At 39.4% G+C, this 18191-nt stretch overlaps 2 protein-coding genes across 2 annotated transcripts; one reads left to right on the top strand and one right to left on the bottom strand.

Annotated features, from left to right (window-relative positions):
* Nucleotides 1-110: 110 nt before the first annotated feature.
* LOC110162301 (ADP-ribosylation factor-binding protein GGA1-like) lies at nucleotides 111-9147 on the bottom strand. Its single transcript, XM_055152808.1, has 17 exons — nucleotides 8975-9147; nucleotides 7828-7912; nucleotides 7648-7723; nucleotides 7449-7547; nucleotides 7249-7372; nucleotides 7052-7152; nucleotides 6883-6963; nucleotides 6450-6587; nucleotides 6281-6362; nucleotides 5867-5977; nucleotides 5640-5780; nucleotides 5492-5565; nucleotides 4926-5113; nucleotides 4076-4317; nucleotides 3833-4002; nucleotides 3641-3751; nucleotides 111-968 (listed from the first exon to the last, which is right to left on the bottom strand). Exons 1-17 carry the CDS (start codon nucleotides 9015-9017, stop codon nucleotides 858-860), a joined length of 1977 nt encoding a protein of 658 aa, XP_055008783.1. The 5' UTR covers nucleotides 9018-9147; the 3' UTR covers nucleotides 111-857.
* Nucleotides 9148-9159: 12 nt separating this feature from the next.
* LOC110162401 (MICAL-like protein 1) lies at nucleotides 9160-16941 on the top strand. The gene is made up of 16 exons (XM_020927293.2): nucleotides 9160-9520; nucleotides 9655-9968; nucleotides 10323-10371; nucleotides 10458-10599; nucleotides 10677-10747; nucleotides 10833-10975; nucleotides 11048-11490; nucleotides 11722-11767; nucleotides 12647-13076; nucleotides 13493-13594; nucleotides 13689-13815; nucleotides 15044-15134; nucleotides 15224-15297; nucleotides 16343-16457; nucleotides 16529-16575; nucleotides 16698-16941. The coding sequence occupies exons 2-16, from the start codon at nucleotides 9826-9828 to the stop codon at nucleotides 16790-16792; spliced, it is 2118 nt and encodes a 705-aa protein (XP_020782952.1). The 5' UTR covers nucleotides 9160-9520; nucleotides 9655-9825; the 3' UTR covers nucleotides 16793-16941.
* The last annotated feature ends 1250 nt before the right edge of the window (nucleotides 16942-18191 follow it).

The raw sequence follows: 18191 nt of genomic DNA, 5'->3' as shown, positions 1-18191 counted from the left end.
GACAAATATTTATCTCACTCTAAATATTTAGCTTTTAGAAATAATGGAAAGTTTTAACAAAAGCACCACAATTGAATTTCAGTCTTCATTCACTAACAATTCAGTCTTGATAGTTGTATTGAAAGTATTTATTAGAGTTTTTTTTTTCACATTTAAATTAACATTAATATTTTGAACTGGTTAAATGCTTATTTTACTCACGTCTGTACTTTCAAACATTTCCCATGTTCCAGAAAAGAAACAAATCCATTCAGAATGTTCTACATAATTTCCATTGTTATTTACACGTTGAGAGCAGAGGAATGAAATCCAAAATGACCGACATGCATTGCAAAACAAGTTCTACGCATCTGGGGCAAACCTTGTCTATTTCATGATGTAAAATGTATATATGCTAAAGTAAAATTACAGAATATTATTGTGGACATGTAACGCATGTAAAATGAATGAAAAGTTCTGCAAAAGAGGCACATACGGCTGATGATACAGTAAATTCTCCAGTTTGGGCCAGAATCACAAATATTTTAAAATTCATTCTCAGATTAGAAGGTGCACTTGATTGACATGACAGATTAGAATCTTTAGTGCGTGAAGCATGCATACCAAAAATGGAATTAAAACAAAGATCCTAAAATGAAGCACACCAAATGATTTACCCCTAATCAAATAGGATACATTTTGCAGGTGAAAGCAGGCACATACAGCAGACTAGCTCTAGACGCGTGAATTTGAAAGCATACACACAACACAATGACAAGGGAAAAATGCATTAATTGAAAAAGAAGTGTAGTATTTGGAGGAGAGTTGAGTTGTTTGAAGAGGAAGCAGAAAGTCAGTCAGTTTGGGGCATTTAAATGCTATAGGTTATCCCAGGTGTCCGGAGGTGGAAATTGTTCTAAAGTGCCGCTCTCCCTGTGTTCCTGCTCTCCCATTGTGAAGGCTAGTGTGTACTGCAGCTGCACTTTCTCCTAAAACAGACAAGACCAAAACAGTTTAGATTTCAATGTGCTCACCCACAACCACGAATACAAGAGACTACAGAATATTAGCTGGGATTTCACAACCAACAAGATGAACCATATACAACTTTCGGGGTGAGGATCTACCACATGCTCATTTTCGTGGCTTCCTATTGCTTTGCCTGGAATATTCCACAGTATTGCATTAAACTCATATTTCCACGGAGAACCACCAGGCCAAATTAGAGGTCAGATTGGTTGAGAAGAGATCCAGCCCACAGTAAGCATTAATGTTTTTCAAGGTGAGCAATATAAACACATTTGACAAATACAATTTATGCCATACTGTGAAAGACCCAAGCAAAACGATAGCTTCATGAGACAAGCAGGGGGCAGATCCCCACCTACCAGAAAAGTTATTGAGTGGCCAGCCAAAACCACATGCTTTTACAAAACTTTACAAAAACCTTTGAGTCTACAGTCCCTGACAAAAGTCTTGTCGCTTATCCATTTTGTAGAAACAAAAGCTTATAACTTGACTTTAAATTAATCGATTGGTTTTAGAAATGTCTCATATGAAAGCTAAAACCCTCCCAAATTATGCTCAATATACTAAAATAAATTTGCTTCACTGAAAAAAGACTGATCATTTAATGAACACAGAAAAGTCAGATTTTGGCAAGACAAAAGTTTTGTCGCCTACAGAAAATTGAACAAATAATTTACTTCAAATACAAAAATATGTTGCATAACGTCAGTGAATTAAGTGCTGTGAGATCCATACTTAAAGGTTGTATAGAGGATTTTCCAAGGAACGAGAAATCCAGCGACTGTTTGTCCTTTTTCAAATGTTGCGCATGCGTGAAACCACCCCCCCTCCCCTACAGCTCCCTAAGTAGAAACGCCTCCTCCCGCCTCCTCTTTACGCCAGAAACAGGTTTGTTTACAGCCGGTGCGCTGCACATGACTTGTAAACAACTAACTACAGTGTTGGTTAGGCAAGGCGGAGAAGTGAGGAGCGGGGGGAGCGGGTGTGCGGACATTTCGTTCGCGGACGAGAAGTGAGGAGCAGGGAGAAGAGGGAGAAGCGGAGCAGGGAGAAGAGCGGAGCAGGGAGAGAGGAGAGGGGAGCGGTGCGCGGAGATTCCATGCCCGGAGAAGTGAGGAGCAGGGGGAAGAGCAAAACGGGCAGCGGGGAGAGGAGCAGGAAAGGGGTGCAGAGAAGGTTGCGCGGAGATTCAGTGCGAATGAACTTGAAAATTACGTTTTCAGACATAGGATATCGCATTCGTGTCCTGAAAAACGTTTGTCTAGCTCTTGGAAATAAAGTACGTTTTCATAATAATAAGCAGAAGTGACCTGTCCAGGAGTAATTTGGCGACCAGTGCGTCAGTCTTTAGACCCTGCGTCTGCTTCAGTTGCGCCATCGCTGGAATGAATCTTCAAGAATCACCTTAGTTTGGCTTCGCTGCTTTTCCCCTTGTCTTCTTCTTTCAGCAACCTCAAAAACGGACTTTCTTTTGCGGCTAACTGCTCCTGGATTCTTGTCTGCCATTGCAACAAACTTAGTGCTAACTGCGAGAAAGATATAGGTCAAAAAAAGCCGCTAAGAACTGTTGCGTTGGTGGAGTAAACAGCGTCTGTGCGGCTTGCGTCTGTGGACTGCGTGACAGGCGTACGTAAACCACGTACCGGCGGCGCGCAGGCAAGTCAGTTACGCTAGAAACGTAGGGAGATTGATTGACAGCCTGTCAGCTAACAGATAACGAGGCAGTGTCGTTATCTATTGGCAAATGTTTAGCTGGCCCCACCACGTCCAGAGTTGATGAATTTTTATTCTCTTTTTTTTTTGGTCATCATAATAATTACAAGGCTACTGCACCTCTATAATGCTATCATTGACAATTTGAAACAAAAAAAAATCCTCCATACAACCTTTAAGTCAGACTTTTAGGACTTGAGACTTGACAAAACTTTGGACTTGACAACTTGACTTGACTCACACTGACCTGTGAAAGACTTGAGAAGTTCTAAATCTTTCTATACTAATATGATTCACACTAAGATCTTGTCAAGACATTTAAAAAAGAAAAATTAACAAAATTAATTTCTACAACTCTTATATACTCTATAAATACACAAACAAATATACTATGATTTGTTTTTTAAGTACAATTTATCTTAAAAGTCAAATAAATTGCAAAAATCTAAGCTATATTTGGTACTTTGGTTTAACTTGAAATGACTTGAAGCTCAAAGCAAACAGCTTGGACTTGACTTGGACTTGCCTGTACTTGACTTGGGACTTGAGACTTAGATGAGACTTCGTCCCACCAGTCTCTCAAATTTCAGATTGATAAATCCACCTGTCAGTTAATCTCCAATCAGAGAAATGCATGGTCGGTTTCTGGCAAAACATTGCATCTTAAGAGCAGAAAAAAGGGAAACAGTGCTACAACTGTGACTGGCACCTCCCAAGTCTAGACTGTCTGATGCATTTTATGACCTGGTTCCAAACCATTCAGCATTTGAACAGAAGGTAGGAGGGACTGGCTGGTCATGCAAGGAATGTTACATAGAGCGCATTTAATTAAAAACAAAGGACTTCAAAAGCTTTTGGACAATTTTTTTTAGCTCTATCCTATTGTGTGGCCAAGTGTTTGAAGGAAGAATCTGCATACCTTGGTTGGGTTCGCCAGCAGTAGGATTTGTGTGACAGCAGCAGGAGGGAGGATTGGGTTAAATGCTGGAAGCTCTGTACCCGACGGGGGCTGGAGCTTCACTGCCATGGACTGGAAAAAACATTTAAAAACAACAAATGTAACAGGGTTGTCCTTACAAATAAAACTTGCAATTTTTAAATGTCCACTAACCTTTGGAGCTTGGACATCAAAGCTTATCTTGGAAACGGGGGAAGGCGCGGAGGACAGCATGGAGATGATCACCACCAACACGTCAGGACGAGATGGAGGGTGGTTTTGAGCAAAGTGGAACAGAACTCGCAAACTGTGTCCGTCAAATACAGTCACAGGTAACAGACTACCTGAAAGGCAAAAAGCAAAGCAAATTTAATCTCAAGAGATAGTAAAATGTCAAATAAATGCTGACATACTCACTAGGTTTAATGGATTCTAAAGGTACAAAAACATCAGTGAGTGTGACTTGAGGGGGCGTTGTCTCGACGTGAGCAGGCGGGGCTTCTGTGTGCGTTGGGGACATGTCCAGGAGCGTTGCCGCGGAGCTGGTGTGGAGGTTGAGAAGAGGAGCCGCTGGTTCAGAAGGGAAAGATGGGATCAGACTAGGGCTCACGCTGGACTTCTGGAGATCCCTCAGAGTGGGTTTGGTCTGCTGCTTGTCCCTGATGGTAAAAGGTCAGGGGAAAAAATACAAGGCAACATCAATATTCACTGCCAATCTACCACAGTACTAATATTTGAGTTGAGTATGACGGTACTATATTTATAGAATATACCAGAGGTTAAGGTTTATTGTACCCATATTCTTTGTTACCAAAATCAAACATTTCGTCAGACATTTTAATGCATGTCTGTAACAAAAAGAATTTCCTTTTGCGAATGAATAAACGCAATTCTGATTCTGTGCTGTATCAGTGAGCATTTGAATTGTGTGCTTAAATTTACAGCTTTTTTTCATCATTTTACCCCCTTACAGACAAATCAACAGCTAATAATTCAAAGGGTGCCTGGCAGGTTCATTCATCAGATGCCCTTACAGGAATCAGGTCTTTCATTGGGCTGGAGCAGGTCATTTGATAGTCTGACACAGTTCATATTTTAGCAAGACAAAGACTCAAATTTTCCACTCTGTTTAGTGACATGCAATATCTGTTGCTGCATTGTTGCCCAAGGAAGCCTAGACGGTGACCCCTTTTTCTGCATGTAGGTGAAAAGCTTCAGAAAAATGCAGCTCAATCATATAGCACTGCTTACATACAATTTGTCATACCATTTAACGTGAGGTCCCTCTGGAGGTAATGACTGCTGTAGTAAAGTCTTTCCGAGTAGATCCAGCTCATCTAAAGCAGAGTTTCCCGGGGTGGAGGTGCTGGAGCGGTTCAGGGAGGAGGCCGGGGGGTCCGGGCTCAGTAAGAGACTAGGGGCTGCTGGGACATCTGCGTCAATGCTCTCTGAAGACTGAAGGCAAAGACAGTACTGGAATTACTAGACTGAATTATCAATTGCCAACTTATGACTTAAGTATTGCATTTTTAAAATTATGATTCATCATGCAGCTCTACTGTGCAGTAACAAGCAAACTGTTTGCTTAAACCATTCCCACTTATTTACAAGGGCAAATGAAACATGACATTAAGAGGAAAACCACACACAAGTTTAAAATGATTCTTATGATTTTTTGTAAAAGCTGGAGTATAATGTATTCCATGTTTTTGTTTACCCAACATGCAACATTTGTAGTTGTCCATCTTGTGGTTTATGTGGATTCACAATGATGAAATAACATTATTATTTGATAACATAACTATATGAGTAATGTAGAACATGTGTTCTTACCTGGAATGAGTCCCATGCTGTGGAATCATCGGGCTGTGAGGCTGGATTGGAAGTGTGCGTCCCCTCACTTAAACCTGTTTTAGAGCAAGAGCAGCTTAATAAAACTCATTGTCCACAGACAGGATAATTAATAATGTGATACTCGTACCCAGAGACATGAGTTCATCATCAAGGAGACTGATCTTCATCTCCTGAGAGGGGGCGTTCAGACTCTCCGTTGGAGTGGGAAATTCTGAGGGAGACTGTGGTGACGTGTCTAATCCACATAGATCTAACAGAGCAGTTCCTCCTAAATTAAAAATTGATTTACGGACTATAATTATTACATCATTCCAAAAAAAAAAAAAAAAAAGGCAATTTCTGCTTTACACTTACCAGTTTGCTTCTGTGTGCCTGCAGTGTTCCCATTGACAATCTCTCCCTTCACCTGCTGCTTATAAAGGTTAATAACTTGAGTCAAATTATCATTTGCTTGCAGGATCTCAGCTGTCAAAAAAAAAAAAAAAAAGATGCGTTTTAATGGAGAAACCCCATGTTCCAAAAACAACCTACAAAGAAAATATGAAAATAATATATATATATATATATATATATATATATATATATATATAAAAAATGAGATTGAGTAGTTCAGTTTGAAGTGGGTCAAACGGCATTACTATACTATAAGTGTTTACTGTAAGTGTTTTCTCAAGAAGCTGCATTTGAAAAGCCTCCAAATAAAAAGTAATCATGTATCACATGAATCCTAAAGTAGGGTTGCCAGATATAAAGTAATTTAAAGCTCACCTAATGCTTCATCACTGTCTTCTGTGTCACTGGCGAGTCTAAACAGTGTAGGTCTCATTTTTTCACAGCGCTGGTACAGATCCTTAATACATACAGCACAAACTAGTCATTATGTGCATTCAACATGGAAAGGTTATTGAAATAACTTGATATTTGAATAGCTGTTCACCTGGAGAAGTTCAGCATTACTCTGGGAGCTAGTGTTAGTGTCGTATTCTTGTAAGAGTTGAGTGAGAAGAGCCACACTTTCGTTCACCTCCTGAATTGCATTGACTCTCTTGGATACCTTCTCTGTTCGTCGCTGATCCTGGAATTTCCAAAGAAAACAACTTTAATTTTAACTGATAATCACATTGCAGGTCAGGCTATTCGACTATTGCCCACGCAGAGATGCACAGATTTTCCATAAAATTGAGGGCAAATGTCTCTAAGCTATTCTGAAATACGTCCACCAACTCGCTGCCCCCATTGCCTCAGGGCATCTAACCCATTTCTTTTTTCAATGTCTGCTCGTCACCAAAAGCACTGTATTCTGGTATTTCACTCTATACTGAATATACTATTATTTGTTTAAGTTATACACAGGCAAAACAGTGACAGACCTCTTGAACCATTTCTTTAATAAGCTTATTAGCAGCTTTTAAGTCTTCAGGGTGTGAGCTATTCAGCAGACGAGAAAGCATCTGAAGAAAAAGAGGAAACCACCTTTTAATCTTCGTTTCATTGTGAAATAAAATGTATTATTTGACAAAATTCTTAATTTGCACTTACTTTGGATTTTTCTTTATCTTCAAAAATTGTGTTTTTTGGTCTGGGAGGAGGCAGACCCATTAGTTTATCAGGTGGGAGCTCAGGATCTTGTTTTATAATACCTGGTCACAAAATGAACACTGAATGAATAAGCAGCACAATAATATACATGCAAAAGAAATATCATTATCATGTGAGGTTTTCTGGCAGTTACTAACCTTGTTTTTTCAACATTTGATAAGCATCTGTTATTTTTGCCTCATCTGGTAATGCTAATGTCCAACTATAGATTAACTCCAAGACCTTCTTTTTGACCGGCTCTGGAGACCGTGAGCCAAGGTACTACAATTAAAAGATATCAAATATTTTAAAACATAGAAGATAAACAGAAATTATATTTTTTTTAAATGTGGAATACCTTTGGAGAAACTACTTTTATAAGCTCATTTAGAAAACGAAACTTGCCCACTTCACTGTGAAACCTTTTCCCACAGTTTTTCATACAGGTCTCTAACACCTGCAAAGAAACCATAGCAGTCATTTCAGTCAAGAATTGTATGGTTAATAGAAATATGTAGGAAGTCTTCGGGGTAAAAATAAGAGGGGGAAGGACTAACCAGCAGAGCCTGCATTGCCTCCCATTCTTGTGGAGATTGGACCTTATGGGCGAGCAGCCTGGTAGCCAGCTGTGGACTTAAGTGTACACAGTGCTATTAATACTAAATGTCAAACTGTAAAAGACACCGAAATGCAAGGCTGCACCATTTTGGAGAAAAATTTAATAAAAATACACGTACCCCTCCAGATCATTGTTGAGTTTATCACAAAAGGCATGGATGCTGCTCCAATCTGTGTCTCTGTTGAGTGGGTTTGTTGCTCTGTCTGAAATGTTAGACGATGTGAGTCACTAAAGCATCTCAATCGAGTCCACAACAACGACTTAACACACTATTAATTTCATTCAGACATGGATCAAGCGTAGAGTGACCAGAATGTCTAAATAAAAAACTGGGACATCCCTGTTTTTTTTGGTGGTTGGTAATAATAAAATTGTGAAACAAGAGCGTAATGAAGTAAAATTGTTATGCAGAGACCATTTATGGCTAACATGTGAGTCAGTACAGTCACGTTTTCTTTGTGTTTTAGTCTGTTTTAAGCAGCTTTTCTGTATTTTACTTAACCAAACTACAACGCATGCCTCTCTTTACTGTTGGCAGCTATTAAACTGGTCAAAAATAGAGACACCTGACACATTTCTTGTAGAAAACTGGGACAAATCTGCTGAGACAGGGGACACAGGGCTCAAAACTGGGACTGTCCATGATAAATAGGGTCTGGTCATCCTAGTCAAGCGCATATTTACAATGGATAGACACTTTAAAAAGTCAGGTGCGTTATCCAGATTTCACTGTTGATCAATATAAAGCGACAGCATCGGAACACTAACGTAATATAAATGAGTATCTTGCAACACTACAAGATCAGCTGATTGCGACAGGCGTACGTAGGGTAGATGATGTCTCAATCTAAAATTCATCCAGACTGTGACACATAACACCAGCGAGTCACCGAGCACACAGAAGAGGCTAATGCTAGCTTCACGTCCATATTAGCAGAGTATGGCCGACTTGCCTAGAACTTTCTGGAGGACAAATCGATATTTCAATCTAGCTTGCGAAGTAGGGTGAAACTATGGCATTTCGTTCACAAGTTCTCACCAGACACTTGTGGTAGCGAGCTAAAGCCACGGCTGGTTGTGCATTGTTGACAGCTGGCAGGCACAGCAGCTCTGGGGCTAGCTTAGCATCCTGCTCGTGACTGCAGAATACGTGTCATTTTGCAGTGTGGATGTGACATTTACGTGGAGTCACTTACATGGTTCTTATTCACACCTGCCCGCACTAATCTGCAACAATGGTAAAGATAAATGAGAGGGAAACTTACTGATTCGAGACTCCAAACTCTCCTCGTCGGGCGGCGCAGCCATGGTCTCTGCGAGATTTATGTGTGCGTCGGTCTCGCGAGGGGAGACGCACGCGCACGTCCAGCGCGAGACGGACAGGATGAGACACAAAATCACATTATTTTATTTTGCCCATTTTTATGAACAACTTGCATTAGGTTAAATTGTCCCGCATTATCTTACTGTTCATTTAAAGGCAGAATATGAACTCCAAAATGTGAATGGTCATTAGTAATCGCAATTAGAGTTATAATTATTATTATCAACGTAATCTACACTTCATATTAGTGAATATGAATATTCAGGATGAAAAAAAGCTTGGCCTGTAATTGGAAACCAGCTCCACCTAATTATAGTCAACTCTATGTCTCCCCTTAGCGACAGACAGTGCACATTTCACTCAAAATGGAGCATGATGATGGCAAGGAAAGTAACGGAATTTGATTTAAATTAACACGAATCTTCAAACTATCGCGTGGACTTCCGTGCGGATTTTATAAAGGATGCAGACGTGTACGTTTTGGAAGGTAAAGAAGAGTGGATTTTTGCTGAAGTTGTACTTTGTGGAGACGTGCACTGCACGCCAAACTTTTCAGGCACTTGTGAACAAAATCCACACGCTGGGCTGAGAAAGGTGAAATGATCTGACGTTTCTTGACAGACAATGGCGAAAAGCGATGCTTACTTTGTTGGTCGACGTGTACAATAATTTGGTGCTGCAGAGAAGTTGCTGTAAAGATGAAAGTGGTTTCCTGTTTCCTGCGCTAAAAGCAATGCCCGCATTTTATATTTAACTTGAGATGTTTGCACATCAGCCGCTGCGCAAGAGGAGATGGCATCACCCAAAGTTTTACGGGAGTGGTGCCGCGTCACATGTGCTGGCTACTCCAGTGTGGATGTGAAAGACTGGTCAAGCTCATTTAAGAGTGGGCTCGCCTTCTGTGCCATCATTCACAAGCACAGACCAGATCTAATGTAAGTACGGTGACTTTACTCTTCAAGTGAAACACAAAACTATGATGATGAGAGAAGTAAACGTTACTTCTCTATCAAAGTCTGCAAGTAGGTTACTGAATAGGCAAATTCACTGAAGCAAGGGGTTTATTTTGGCAAACCGGACAATATCACTTCATGCTTCAGTTTCTTAATCTTAAAGCCGGAGTTGAATCTAAACTGACCACCGTCATCATTGACCATTGTGTTATTTGTCTCTGACCTCTTAACCTCGTGTCATGTGATGTGGATCAGGATATGACTTCTGCATTTATGCAATTATTTGATTACTTGTTATTATGGCCAAAGGAATTTACTTCCTTTTTTTTTCTCTAGAGATTTCAGCTCACTTTCCAAAGATAATGCTTATCAAAATAACAAAATGGTGAGTCCACTCTAATGTTTGCAAACCCCTTTTTGTGTCTGTGAATATTTAAGGACCAACTAAATCAACAGTGTCTGTGTTTGTAGGCCTTCGAGCTTGCAGAGACAAAGCTCGGTGTTTCCATGCTGTTGGACGCTGGAGAAATAGCATCAGCCTCAGAGCCTGATCGTTTGGCTGTGATCACCTGTCTCTTTCAGTTTTATTTCCTCTTCAACAGGAAGTCCATAGGTACATCTGTTTGTTTCTTGTGATCCTCTTCTTCTGTGAATGATGTACTTTTAAACAAGTGGTAATTTGTCCAACAGATCTTGTCAATTTAAAATCATTATATGTCACCGTCTTAAACAGCTCAGCCAAGAGGACTCAAGACCCAAAGGTAAATCCTAATACTTTATTTGGATGTGTCTGTATTCGTTCCCTCTTGTTTTGCTGCCGGGATACAACATAACACTCTTTTTCAGAGCTTGACTCATTTGGAATCCACTGGAAAATATTTTTCATCTGACACAAAACCACAAGTCACATGTAACCTGTGTTTTAAGCCTGTGCATTTAATACAGAGACAAGTGGTGGATGGGAAAGTCTATCATCGCAAGTGCTTCAGGTAACAGTACAACCTATATTATTTTTTCTATTGTTAACACCCCTATAGAATGATATATATTTTGTTTTCCAGGTGCAGACATTGCCATCTTTCCCTTCTCCCCGGTGCTTACACTGCTGCCTCCATGATATGCTCTCACCATGTTAAACACCATAGTGAGAACACTTCTAAGCAGACAGATACATGTGGTTATCTGTCTCTCAGTGGATTGGCTATCAGCCGTGTTCCTCATTACTCTATGAAAACAGAGCCACTGGAAGAACAGGTTTGCAAGGAAAGAAAAATATGCTCTAGTGGATTGTACAGCACCGTTAAAAAGACTTCAGCACAGTTGCCAGCTAGTGTAGATGATGAAAATAATTGTAATGATGAAAAACGTGAAGCCGGGATAGCTTCAGAGGACACAGAAAAGATTTTGGGAGAGAGAGGAAGACCCCCGGTGCCAGCTCCCAGGCACAGGATGAGCTCACATGGGACCACAACATCTCCAAACGTGAGGACCCCTGGAACTCAAGGTAAAGAATGTTAGACTGAAAGATACTTCTCTTATTATTAATCAAAACAATCTTAATTAATTTAGTACATTCATGAGGAAGTAAGGTTTGTTGACATTTTGGAGTAGAATAAGACTCATCATCTATAGTATCAATTGTGGGTTGAAAAGTTAAAGACTAAAACAGATTCTCATGCTTAGATTGTTTTGCCCTATTTTATGAAGCATATTTGTTTACTTCCCACGTCTCTAGGCGCTTCAGACAAAACACCTGGTTCTGCTCCTGTCGCAACACACCTGTAAGTCTATCTGAGAACAGACACACCCATGCTCTGCTCTGCTCTGACATTATAAATATTGAACATGAGACCATTTTTATTTGCAATGAAGTAAAAGCTGTAGGTTGAACCCCCGTTACATTAAATCACATGATCTGTGCATTACACCAACTAGAATAGAGAATTATGATTTGGTACGCTCATAGAATAAAAGCGTTATGCGTTCACTGTCCACTTTTTGGGGGATTTTTATTGAGCTATAGCCTATGTAGTTATCATGTAAATGAATTCTGTTTTCTGAATTGGATGAGCCACATATGGTTAGCAATGCATTTGGAAATTTGAGATAATTTTAAGTTGATTTGACTTGGTTAGACTTTTACTAGCCAGGCTGGTGCCTCCGCTCAATTTCATTTCTCTCCAGCTACTAGGTCAGGAATTAGAAAACACTAGACAGTTTGCAAGAATCCCAGAAGTGCGAGGCCTGGCACAAGCCAGTCAGCGAAGAGCCATACATTCTGTGTTGGCAACAATTCCCAAGATCGAGGATTTAAAGCTGGAACAAAAATTTTATCGAGGGATAAGATGTTATTGCCCTTCTTCCTACGAGATTTGGCACATTACATACGTCATGACCAAATAGCAGTGACTGGTTAAATAAAAAGTACCCACCTACTGTCAAGCAAACGAATCCTAATGCTGCGAGGTCAGACGGTTTCCACGAAGTGAAACCAGCTGATGAATTAGGCTAGTACTTTGCAAGATACACACAAAAAATATTACAGTTGAATCAAGCTGTATCATTCGAAAATAATGATGACATAAATGTACCTCTTGTAATCAGAAGAAAACTGTTTTTGGACACTCATAGATGCTTTTACTTTTTTGTTGTGTCTCTAGTGGCTCCAGTCCAACCAGAGGCAGTTCTCAGGTCAGAACCAACCATCCATGGCTGAAGATCGTCCACCCCGGCCCTTGGACCCAGCTGCCCCCTGCACCGCCTCTCGTTCACCCTCTCAGATCCAAGTCAGTGAGCAGCCTGTCGGGCGTGTGGTACAAAACCAAAACTCTTGCCCCCAACCCTTTTGACGAGGAGATATCTGACCAGACCACACACACAGTTGAAGCTGATTCAGAATTTGAAGAAGTGACTGAAATCATTGACAAAACTAATGATCCGGACCAAAGTACAGTCAGTGCGTCTTGTACAGAGGACTTGGAAGTACAAACCATTTCACCAACTACAGACGAAGCACAGAGTCATTCTGAAGCCGTTATAGCAGCTGGATCTGATCATTTAGAAGAACAAGTCCCACCATGTCCACCTCAGGTAACATAAAAGATTATATATTTATTTTATTATATTAAAACCACAAAATTAACTACTGCCAAATCTGAACAAGTTGATGATACACCAATACGTATTTATTTATGTGTGTGGGTCTGAAGATGTATGTAGGTATGTAGTTCTTATAGATAGTTGCAATCAAAACTATTCCACCTCCACTGCACATTAGGTTTAATGGTAAAATGTACAAACTAGCAGCTGTTTACAAAAAATAAATCAAACTAGAACAATTTAAATAGCTCAACATAACTAATATTACAAGTGGTTTCTTCAAATTCAACACAAAATGCTACTTTTAATGACTTCTACTACTATTGCTGCTGCTACCACTACTACTACTACTATTATTACAACCACTACTACTACTACTACTACTGACTAGTATTTTGTGTTTGCAGACTGGTAATGAAGACTTAACAGTCAAACCTGAGTCTGCCGGAGAGCTGCCAGGTCACAGTCCAGCTGATCCAACACCGGGATTCCCCCTCATCAAGAGAAAGGTGCAGAAGCTACACTGACTCTTACTACTTTATCTTTACTCCTTAAACATTTTTGTTCCAGTGAATTAATTTAAACTCGTATGTTGACGAGAAGGTGCAGACAGACCGGTCCACTTCCAGCGAGGACCTCCAGCAGCAGATCGGACAAGTGGCCAAACAGCTGGAGGCTCTGGAGGAGAGAGGAGTGGAGTTGGAGAGGGACATAAGATGCTGCACAAACAGTTAAGTTATAAATCATAGGCATGTTTTATATGTCCAGCCCAAGATGCATGGATAGAGTTTTTTTAGAAAGCAGTGAAAATAGCTTAATTATCAGTTGCCTTTATTATAATAAAACTTTGATGGGGTATGGGACAGGTAGATCTATTGAGCCGTGTAATTATTGTGATTCAATACAATACAATGTGTGAAGAATCCCTCAGTCGTCCAGGTAGAATCCATGGCGAGGAGAAAATTTGATAGGAGAAGACCAGCGACTCCAGGTTGAGGTCTTCAGGAAGCCCACACACACGGACCAGTACCTGCTTTTTGATTCTCACCACCCACTGCAACACAAACTTGGGGTTATTTGGACTCTACAACACAGGGCTCAAGTGGTGCCTACAAGCACAGAGGGAAACTGGTCCACCCAAAGGACAAAACACCGAGCCACAAACACAGCAATGTGGTCTACTCCATTCATTGCAGTGAAGACTGCAGTGAATGCTACATTGGAGAAACTAAACAGCTACTTCACAGCCGCTGTACATCTCCACTTAAAAGCCACAGGCCACTCATTTGAGGACTGCGAGGTACAGATTTTAGCCAGAGAAAAGAATTGGTTTGAGAGGGGAGTGAAAGAAGCCATTTTTGTTAAGAAAGAGAATCCTTCTCTAAACAGAAATGGAGGCGTCAGACACCACCTATCTCCTATTTACAACTCCATCCTCAAACCTAATTCAAAACAAACAAGAGAGCAACAGGTGTAGCCAGGTCAGGTCCAGAGGTGTGGAAATTCCTTTATGGCCACGAATCGTTAATTGCTAATTAGACCCCACACCCTGCACAGGTCAGTAGGCCGAACTAACTTACAGAAACTGAAAATAAGTAGGTGTGTTAGTTTCAGAGTAGTTATTTAGCTCCTCCCTGCAGACAGATATAAGGAAGTGTCCACCAGCATTCTGACCAGAACTGAAGAAGCAGCTTGGATGAGCTGCGAAATGTCTTCAACGAAACTAACTTTTGTCCAGTCGACAAACTGAATTTTCTCCTCGCCAATTACAATACAATCCTAATTTATTCACCATAAACTATAATCATTACCACACCAATATGTAATTTAGTTATTAGTGTTCAGGTGTAATTATGTCTTTTCAGAAACATGTGACTTTTGTTTTTTTGCAAACCAGATCAGCTGCTTGGTTTGGCTTTGAAGCTACTTCTTTAATGATGCTTTGTGGCAATTTTCAGATAAAGAAGAGGAGAAACTCTTGATGGACTGGTTCTCTCTCATCTACCAGAGGCACGTACTTCAGCGCAAAGATGCAGAGCTGGTTCACCTGTAAGTTCAAAGTAGTGTTCCTATCAGTCTTCACATCCTTTGATGAATTCACTGCTGATTTACTCTAAAATGTTTCTCTGTCTTTCCAGTATGAAGCAGCAGGAGCTGGAGCAGAGACAGGAGGATGTGGAGTACCAGCTCAGATGCCTCCTTAACAGACCAGGTGAAAAAAGAAATGTGCGAACTTCAACACAGAGCCAGATTGGTGATAAACAATAGTATTGAAACCAATTTATACCACTGACACAATAACACTATAGCCGCATTATCCAAAAAAACTATTCTAAATGTAAAAAACATGAACTGCAATAAATAAATATCAGAATGAAATACTTCATTAGTTTGGTAGTTATTAGTAGAGATGTAACAATAACCTAAATATTGTGATATCGTATCGTCAGAGTTGTCACAATAATATCGTGAACCATTACAATATATCGAATTACAAGTCTCTTCGCTTAAATTAAGCGATATGGTAGCAATAGCTAAAAAAAAAAAAGACTGAGGGAACTACATAGACCATGATCCTTTGCTCCATTTCAGTGCAGACTACACGAAGAAACAGCTCTAAGCTCTTTTAAGTTTTAGTTCTTTGGAATAAGTCTTGTCAAGGCATTTTAAGAGGAAAAAGTAGCATATTCACAGTTTTAGCTGTTTAGCCTCCATAAAATATCTCAAGAAATATCGTACCGTGAGCTGTATATCGTGAAAATATCGTATGAAGAGATTTGGATATCGTTATATCCCTAATCGTGAGCCTCTCTGCCATATCGTGAGCTTTCCCATGATATCACAATAAATATCGTACTTTGAGATTCATACCGTGACGATATTGTATTGTGAGACTTACACCCCTATTTATTTGTCATGAGACATACCGGTATGTGATTGTTATTCAATCCCTCAGTTTTTATTGTAGTACAGAAAAACATAAGCCCAAAAAATAATGACTCCCCCAAATTATTATCAATCATTTATGTAAAAATAAGTTAATAAGGTAAATTAAGTTACTGTAAAAAACACATATTATATTCTTAAGATATTGTGGTCACATATGGTTATAATTACTTCCTTAAGCTGACCCAGCATTTTTCCTGTGAGTATTATAGACACTGGACATAAACATAGATAGGATAGTGTTGGGGTTTTCTGTTGTATAAGATGGTTAAAACATGACTCTTGGGCTCTGTGGACTGGATTGATTTCAGAGGGAGAGTGGAGTGAGGAAGATCGAAGGCAGGAGCAGCAGCTGATGGAGGAGCTGCTCCACATTATTGAACAGAGGAACCAGATCATCAGCAGTCTGGACCAGGACGCACACAGGTGCACTGAACTCTACAACACTTTATGTTATTACTCATGAGCAAAATGTGACTGGGTTTTTCTGATTTTAGGGAAAGGGAAGTTGATGAAAACTGGGAGACTATGGTGAAAAATAAAGGTAAAGGTTTCATTTTAATTCTGTTTACGTTTTATCAGCACATACAACGTAAACATCTGTTTACATTTTATCAGCACATACAAAAAGAGTTAATATTTTTGTTGTGTCTTGTGCTTCATCAGATGTTCAGAAACGTGAGTTAAAAGAACTGAAGAAGTCGAAAGGAAAGGTCAAAACAACCAGTGTTTTTCAAATTCTTAACAAGAAAACAAAGTAGAAGAGAAAAGAGCTGAGGTACAATTTTGTTCGAAGTATTTTTTATTTGTTTACTGTAGACTGAACATACAAAATATATATCATTTATAACGCATTGATACTGCCTGTTCTAACGATTAACATTTCATATTCACAATAAAACTTTATTTATTCTAAAATTATGTCCTCTTTGTTTTTTGTATATATTACTTATATTGTGGTGTTAAACTTTGGGGGAAAACTTAATTGGAAATAGTAATTAGATAACGCTAACATTTCAAATAAGAAGAAATACATTTTTTACTGGTAATTTGGGTTATACAAGATTAAAAATTCTGGCAACAAATATCACTCAGGGTCCAATATATGAGACTTTCATTAGAGATGTTCACCGCAGCAATTATTTTCAGTGGTGCTGCGGAGAGTTGTGTGTCTATTTTGACCAGCAGAGGGCCTCATTTAACAATATCTTTGAACAGACTTGTGTTGAAGTCTTAGAAAATGCAATACTTATACCTATACAAAAATGTGCTTCATCTATGCAGAAAAAATAAGATGAGAAGCACTTTGTGGGTAGGGTATATTTACAGTTCAGATTGTGGACAGGTGCTCTTTTCAACTTGAAAACATTCAGTAGTTGTTGGATAAAATCAGAAAAATGCATAGAAAATCAGATTACAGCAGGGCACTCCAGCTGTACAGTGCACCATCTATATTTATTTTGTTTATTTTGATCTTTATCTTTGTTCATCATCAACATAAATGAACCAGTTTGGCCCAGTCTGTGTAGCGGCAGGAGAGGAATTTCTTTATGAATAGATCTCACAACAGTGTCATTCAGGAGATCTGTGATTTCTAAGACCATTCAAAACCCTGTCATTGCTTTCCCTCCACGTATTCAGCTGAGTAGTTAGGATTCTTGTCTGGTTGAAAGTCTGACTTGGGCATAGCTGTTGTGGACAGATGACCTCTGTGTAATAATCAGTTATGGAAGCAGTAGATGGTTGCAATTATTTCTGCATGGCAACATCAAAACAAATTGTGATTGATAAGGCTCTTCACAAGGTTTCTAGTTATCTTTGTAGATTGCAAAACCAATGTAATTATATGTTGCTCTTAGTATGATTATTATTTTCTAGTCTAAGCAAATGATTGTCCCAAACCAGCAACTTTCCATGGCATGCAAATCAATTTTAATGGCATTGGGTACACCAGCTTAACCAATTTTATGACTCCTGAATGTCTGGATCATTCAATAGCTAAATACCACAACTTTTAGATTTGCTGCCAATGAAGATATGTTTTTGGCACTCTGACTTTTTCTAAAAGTAAAACTCAACTTCCTTGTTTCTCTTGCTCTATTAAAAGAACATAGTCCAGCTGGTTTTCTGAGCTTACTCAGAGAAGAACTAAGCTGAACT

The sequence above is a fragment of the Boleophthalmus pectinirostris genome, unplaced genomic scaffold (genome assembly GCF_026225935.1).
Source record: "Boleophthalmus pectinirostris isolate CB_2022bp ecotype Guang Dong unplaced genomic scaffold, ASM2622593v1 HiC_scaffold_17, whole genome shotgun sequence".
Lineage (NCBI taxonomy): Eukaryota > Metazoa > Chordata > Actinopteri > Gobiiformes > Gobiidae > Boleophthalmus > Boleophthalmus pectinirostris.
This window is presented reverse-complemented; position numbering and strand designations above follow the sequence as displayed.